Source organism: Oncorhynchus clarkii, chromosome 14 (genome assembly GCF_045791955.1).
Source record: "Oncorhynchus clarkii lewisi isolate Uvic-CL-2024 chromosome 14, UVic_Ocla_1.0, whole genome shotgun sequence".
Classification (NCBI taxonomy): domain Eukaryota; kingdom Metazoa; phylum Chordata; class Actinopteri; order Salmoniformes; family Salmonidae; genus Oncorhynchus; species Oncorhynchus clarkii.
In genome coordinates, this window is record NC_092160.1 from 240,435 (window position 1) to 247,972 (window position 7,538).

The following is a 7,538-nucleotide window of genomic DNA, read 5'->3' on the forward strand; positions in this document are numbered from 1 at the left end:
ACTGAGCTGACTGCAGAGTATATCACGAACCGCATCATCCCTCACTCTCCGTGCGCCTCTGTTTCCTCTCACGCGCTCATATGGAGATAATAGGCTATTAGAGGCATGGGATTAATTCGTAGCCAATTACAACCCACAGTTGAATATGAATGCATAAATAAGGCGTAGCTTGTGTCTAAGTTTTGGCGACGAACGAAGGGGTGGGGGGGTGGGGGGTGGGGGGGGGGGGGTGCGAGAGAGCGAGGTGTGCATGCATGCATGACATAAACGTTGGCGGGTCCTGAGGGGATGGTTCAAACCCAAAAAAGGAGTTGAGCAAGGGAGACCAACATCCAACAGTGAACCATCACCTCCTACCAGCCGTGTGTAACATTGACCAGAGCAGTACAGCCGTAGAGGGGTGGCAACGCAAGCTGTGCAGGAATACCGCACCAGACATTAGACTACTTTTCTCAAATTGTATGCGATATTATGTCATCGGTTGAAAGATAATCTTAAATTTACTGTCTTGGTGCTAAATCTCTGATAGTTCAGAAGAAGAGAACGTGCTCTTCCGCCTGAAGAGAAGTCATGAATAGAGAGAAGGTTCAGGGGGGAGATCTCTCAATCGCTTCTCCGACGGCGTCTTGTGTGGCTGCCCAAACAGCGGTGATCGTCGTGGCCGGTCCAGAAAGCATGGACAATCACTGCGAGAAGCGGCTCTCTACCAACGAACTGTCGGTGTTTTCCTGTCCAGGCGGTATAGACATACTGCAAGGGGACAGTCGAAACAACTCTCCACGTCAAGAACCAGCTCCGATAGCAATTCCAACGGTTCACCGGACCACCGCGTTTTCTGTTTTGGACATTTTGGACCCAAATAAGTTTACGAGCAAAAAGCAAAATCCTAACCGGACCGGCAGTGAAATCGCCTTCGGGACAGAGAACCGTGGAGGTGACGACTCGAATCATGCTGTAGATCAGAAATCTTATGCAGAAGACTATGAATGTAAAAAATATACAGCACTAAGTAAGTGTTTGTGTCTTTCTTGGTGACATTTGGTTTTCCAAAAGTGTTGTTGTTTATGATGTAGGCCCACTTGAATAGCCTACAAGTTTCTGAAAAATCAAATTTAGATTAGACATAGAATATACATTTTGTTATCTTAGATGTTATGCTTCAGGAAGACGCTCAATTACTTCGGTTACATAATGTCACCTATTAGTAAAACCACGTTTTAGCCTATTTGTTTTGATCATGACAAGACAGAGAACTGGATGAGTGTTTGTCTTATTAGGTTAGCCTATGTCTTTGAGGTTTAGAGGGTCCTGCAAGTTTTTTTTAGAGTTCGTGAAATTGTATTTTCCACATCTAACTTTGCATTCTATATTATGTAATTATATTTCTGCTCAAAATAGATTTTGACTCAGAAATAAATTTGATCATATCTGAGGTTAAATTAGGTTATATGATGTGGAATATTCTAGCCATGCACACATTCCCTTAGGCTACCCCAGAGAAAAAAAGACATGTAATCTCTTTTTTTTTAACCCTTCGATTACATTTAATTTAAAGTGCTTTGCAGGATAATGGCGAAAATCGCCCCAGAGTGACATTCGGAACGTGGCTAGTTCGATATCCTATTATCGAATTGAGTAGCCTATCTCGTTCAGGCAGCTTGCCTGACTCTCCTTCAACAGCTTAATTATAATGTCAAAATTCGGATAATTACACGATTAAAACCAATTATTATTATTATTAGGGAAGATATTGATCCCAGAAAAAAAGGCATGAGATTGATATTGCCCCCACTGTCATTTTTTTAAACGAAAATAGAAGGAACAAACATTGATCTCCGTAACCACTTTATAGGGTTTGCATTTAAAATATCAGTCAGAGAAGAGGACACCCAGCCATATCGACCGGGTCATTTGTTATGGACTGCCTGAAATAGACAGACTAACAAACCAAAAAACATTATTCTTAAGATTATAGGATCACATGAAGAGGGTTTAGCAAATTGCCAAAATTGTGTCAACAAACACTGCTGAAGATGTGCAGGCCTTATTGGAAAAAAGATTCCCCTGGATGTATAAGTATTGTTTAAATCATGCAAAAGTATATATTTGGTTGATATAAGAAATTATAATAATTGATTTTGTTATACGATGGTGCGTGTGCGTAGAAGTGATGTGTGGTAAGGCCTTGTCCTGAAAATAATTGAAAGACAATTTGTTTATTTAACTTTCACCTGGTTATGTGTTATAATGGTCATATATTAAAACAAACCAAATGAATCTAAAAAGTTTGAGAAACAATACGCCTATCCTTATTGAACAATTTAGGCCTAATATAATGTAGCATAAATGGATTTAAAAAAACAAATAATATTGTTAGAATATTTAGTATGCCTATACTCAATTAGAGTAAAGATTTTCCTAAATAATTAGGCCTCAAGTCTTTTTCTTAAAGGTGTCAAAGTAGACCATATTACAAGCAGGTTTTCAATATTTCATTGGTAGTCTACCATAAAATTGGTAACATGAATTACGTTTGTGACTTTTACATTTTTACGCAGAGCATTATTTGTGCATATAGGCTACTGTAATAAATCCTTACGCAACAGCAATAGACTACATAAATGCACATTGTGGAGATAAAAAAAAACAGTTTATCTTCATAAATACAATTGTATGAAGGTGAGAGGATAGATAGAGGATAGAGGAAAAAGTTATCCATTACGCATTAGCTGGCATGATTCTTCATCACTATTTCCTTCAGCAATATATTAATTAGAATATGCTACTTGATAAGTTATTGAATATTATCTGTCTAAATGACTTGGCCTCTGTGATTCTTAATTTGAAAAGACTCAATTGCATGTCTTGTTTTCTTTACAGATGAGGGGCTGGTGTACAGATCGGACGAATGCGAGAATGATTTCAACAGAGACTCCCACTCTGACAGCGAGATGCAGGATGACTTGTTTAGTGAGGAGAGCAGCAGTGGCCTGACTGAAAATACCCAGGGGGAACTGGGCCACCGTGAAGACGACGACAAGGAGAGCAAGAGCCCAAGAAGTCCTGACGGACAGCAAACGCAACAGTCAGGGTCGAATGGACAAAGTCATCAAGGAAAGCCGAAGCGAAAGCGCTCTGGCTCCGATTCAAAGTCGGGTAAGCCACGAAGGGCCCGGACAGCATTCACTTACGAACAACTTGTTGCACTGGAGAACAAATTCAAGTGCACCCGATATCTCTCCGTGTGTGAGAGGCTAAATTTGGCACTGTCACTTAGTTTGACTGAAACTCAAGTCAAAATCTGGTTCCAGAACCGACGGACCAAGTGGAAGAAACAGAACCCTGGCGCAGACACCAGCGCCCCGACGGGCGGGGGCCCGAATGGCCAGAGCAATGGACTAGGGGGCCTGAGTCCGCTCAGCCCGTCTCCTCCCATGAGCGGCCATCTGTCAATGCACACGAGCTATGGTCACGGGCCAGGCGGGTTAGTCTGCACCACCCAATTACCCTTTCTGCCAAGTCATGCGGTACTGTCACCTTTCATGTTGGGATCTCAGACCTACGGAGCGCCTGCGTTTTACACTTCACACCTATAAAGACATGGACATACGTGTGGTTTTACGCCCAAACATTATGTTTTCAGAGGCGTCTTAAATTAACCGATATTATCAAACAAATTGACTCCAATGAAATATGAACTTAATAACCATATTACACATACGGTTTAAGAGAACTAAAGACATGCCCTTACCTAAAGACTAAAATGCACTTGACGCAAGATGGGAAGAACTCTGATGAACATTTCATGTTGCTGTTTCGTCAAGGACATTTAATGCTCGAAGAAAACTTACCTTTACCAAGGGAATAATATTTTTTATTATGCTAATGTTCTATTTGTTTTTCATTTTGATAGAATGTGAATACTCGTGGTCAAAATGTATATAGGCCTACAAATGTTGACAAATATATGTCTAGCTTCAAATTTCGAATGCAGTTCATAAATATTAGAGCGTTTAAAAAATACATGTAGGCCTATCAATATCGTTCATTTACATCTGGAATGGCTTGAAATATTGTAATTACTGTGTAACTAAACTGTGAAAGTTAAATATGATTGTTTTCATATAAGTTGTCGCTACTAATTTATTTTATATAGTTACCTGAGAATATTTGGCTGTAATGAATACTCACTTCATCTGGATTCGTCTTTGATAAGACAAAGTAAAATAATAATAAACTATAGGCTACCATTTACAAACGAATAAGCTACTTTAATAGATTCAATACATTACATACTGTTTCTTATCAGTCGATCATTTTTTTCCCTTTTCCTCAAAATTAAAGGACATTTTGGAACTGAACACAGAGTTTTTACCCCCTTTTTAAGAAATGTTTAACTCTTATTTATTTGACCAGTTATTTATGTTGGCCAACCGACGATATTATGTTGCATTTGTTTTCTAGCAAAAAAAGCTACAGCCTATATTGAATGTTTTTTTTTGTGCGGAAAAGGATTAGTAGATATCGAAAAATACAGTAGCCCAACCATAGGCCTATTACTGGATCCGTCATGGCGAATAAAAGCCTAACTTTTATTAATTAAATGTAATTACTTAATGGATAATGGATTTATTGATATAGGTTTTATTTATACGAAATCTGAATAAATTTGATGAGGAAAAACACTCACTGGTAACTTAAACGGCATCCCCGTGTAAAAGAGGGATTTTGACTTCATAACTCTTGAGAGAAACGAGTTTCATTGTGGGCGAACGTCATGCCAAATTAAGGATAGATACAGGCTACGAAATGCGCTTGTGCATAAAACACCCTTTTAGGTTATATACTATTTGAATGAGATCATAATTAAAAGTCTGGGATAAGAATAGGGCCACTTTAGAAGTGCTGAAAATCCAGTCAATAGTGCACGTTTTGCACTATCGATGCAAGTTGTAGGGTAGGTATATACAATATTTAAAACTATAGTTTCGTCGAGTTTATAAGGACAAAAGTGACATGGATACAGCATTTATTTATATTCCTTTTGCACCTGATGACTATTTCGCTTCGGATCATAGTCTGTATTTATACCGTGATGAAATGGCATATGCCAGACATTAGGGAACGTGCTCCTGGAACCATTCTAGAATTTCACATGTAGGTATGACTAAACACAAATGCACTATACGACGTAGCCTGGAATATAACCTCTACTTTGTAGATAGTCTAAACAACTTTCCAGATTTCGGGATTATTTAGAACATGGGACATTTCTTGAAGACGCACAGACCCGACCAAGGCGTTGCAGAAAATAGCCTATGTTTTTTGTTATCTGCCAGCTGTTTTTATCAAGTCTTAGGATCTTGGAGTATCTTGTTGGATAAAATGTGAGTTTTAAGGGGTTCATTATGTAAATATAAATTTATTTTCAACACGTTTTGCAGTGGAATCATTAAATTCCCCTCTGCATTGGAGAGCGCACTGCGCGACATTTGTTCTTAAAGACACCTTAGGGCCGATTCAATCAGGGGCCAGTTTCCCAAAAGCATCTTAAAGATACATTCATCGTTAGGACCTTGTAGGAGCATCGTTAAATCTCGGAGCGGTTTCCCACAACCATCGTTATTAACGTTGCAATAAAAAAAAAACACGTAATCTAATGCCTGCATCAGACCACTCATAGAACAGTTAAATGCGTCGTTATGTGCTTTTTGCCCTCCTGTACTCTTAGAAGAAAAAAAAGGTTCTGGATAGAACCAAAAAGGGTTATTTTGCTTGACTCATATATGGCACCCCTAACGGTTCAATATAGAACCCTTTTGTGGGGTTCTTTGATCAGAACCCCAGGGGTTCTTCTTCACTGAACCAAAATTGGTTCCATTAGAACCCTACCAATTTCGGTTCTATATAGAACCTTAGGGGTAGCTTGTATGAAACAAGCAGAGAACCCTTTTTGGTTCTATCCATTTTTCTAACAGGCTATATGCCACTAAACATGGAATCACATGGTCTCAATATTTGCAGCCATAGGTGGTAATATCTCTACAGGAGCAGATCCGTCTTCAGTATTGTGAAATAATTACAATGTTAAGGACATGTCTGATCCAATAGCAGCGTTCTCTTTCTTTCTTTCTTTCTTTCTTTCTTTCTTTCTTTCTTTCTTTCTTTCTTTCTTTCTTTCTTTCTTTCTTTCTTTCTTTCTTTTCTAACTTTCAATCATATCAGTATTGACATATGCTCCAACAATGTACTTAGCGACCTTTCTCTCCAAAAGTGGCTCCCGGAATTAGGCCTATACATAAAGCGGACATTGCCATTGGCCGCACAGAGTTCCATTATGATAAATCCCAAGAGCGGAATTTGAGAAGCACACCTTGATTAGGCGGGTGAAATCCTCATTGTTTTGTTGAAGGATTTTTAATTTCAACCTCGTTATTTCTAATTGTTTCCTGACAATGGTCACAAGATCAGCAGCTCACCAATTTGACAGATCCAACAAAGTACCTCCTCCAACACCGCCAAAACATCAGCTATATGTAAGTGTCGGCTCTTTACAGTTTTATTTATTTCACCTTTATTTAACCAGGTAGGCTAGTTGAGAACAAGTTCACATTTACAACTGCGACCTGGCCAAGATAAAGCAAAGCAGTGCGACACAAACAACAACACAGAGTTACACATGGAACAAACAAGCATACAGTCAATAACACAATAGAAAAAAAGAAAGTCTATATACAATGTGGTCTGAGGAGGTAAGGCAATAAATAGGCAATAGAAGCGAAGTAATTACAGTTTATCAAATTAACACTGGAGGGATAGATGAGCAGATGATGATGTGCAAGTAGTGTGCAAAAGAGCAGGAAAGTAAATAAAAACAATATGGGGATGAGGTAGGTAGATTGGGTGGGCTATTTACAGATGGGCTATGAGTGAGATGGGCTATCGGTTAGCTGCCCAGATTGCTGATGTTTAAAGTTAGTGAGGGAAATATAAATCTCCAGCTTCAGCGATTTTTGCAATTCGTTCCTTAACGTTTTATCTGATTGAATCTAGGTCTTACTTTCGTTTGAATGGTCTCATAAAAGCAATAGTGTAATTATGTTGAATAGTATGCCAATTGCAAGATTTTTGCAATTCGTTCCTTAACGTTTTATCTGATTGAATCTAGGTCTTACTTTCGTTTGAATGGTCTCATAAAAGCAATAGTGTAATTATGTTGAATAGTATGCCAATTGCAAGATATAATTTAATAATAACTTGACAATTAACTGATAGAAATAGGCCTACATGGTGAACTAGGCATATGCTTGATTTGAGTAACAAAACATTGAAAATAGTTTAACTAAATGTATACATTTTTGGGATATTATGATAATTAGGCTAAATAGGATCATTTTAACAAAACATTTGACTCTCAAGCAGCCACTGCCCTGTCATAAAAATATATGCAATTCCAGAAGCAAATTGAAACCCTTGGCTACTCTTTCACTGGCATCTAGGGAGCTGGCTTGTTTATTTTTGGGGATATATTTTTAGAA

The 7,538-nt window shown here is 38.4% G+C and overlaps 1 protein-coding gene across 1 annotated transcript; it reads left to right on the top strand.

Annotated features, from left to right (window-relative positions):
* The first annotated feature begins 570 nt into the window (after positions 1–570).
* Positions 571–3,596, top strand: LOC139365898 (NK1 transcription factor-related protein 1-like). The gene is made up of 2 exons (XM_071102955.1): positions 571–1,009; positions 2,881–3,596. The coding sequence occupies exons 1-2, from the start codon at positions 571–573 to the stop codon at positions 3,594–3,596; spliced, it is 1,155 nt and encodes a 384-aa protein (XP_070959056.1).
* Positions 3,597–7,538: the final 3,942 nt, after the last annotated feature.

Coding starts and splice junctions, on each gene's coding strand:
- LOC139365898 (XM_071102955.1), top strand. CDS start 571: ATGAATAGAGAGAAGGTTCAGGGGGGAGATCTCTCAATCGCTTCTCCG. Junction 1,010..2,880: donor TAAAAAATATACAGCACTAA/GTAAGTGTTTGT, acceptor TTTTCTTTACAG/ATGAGGGGCTGGTGTACAGA.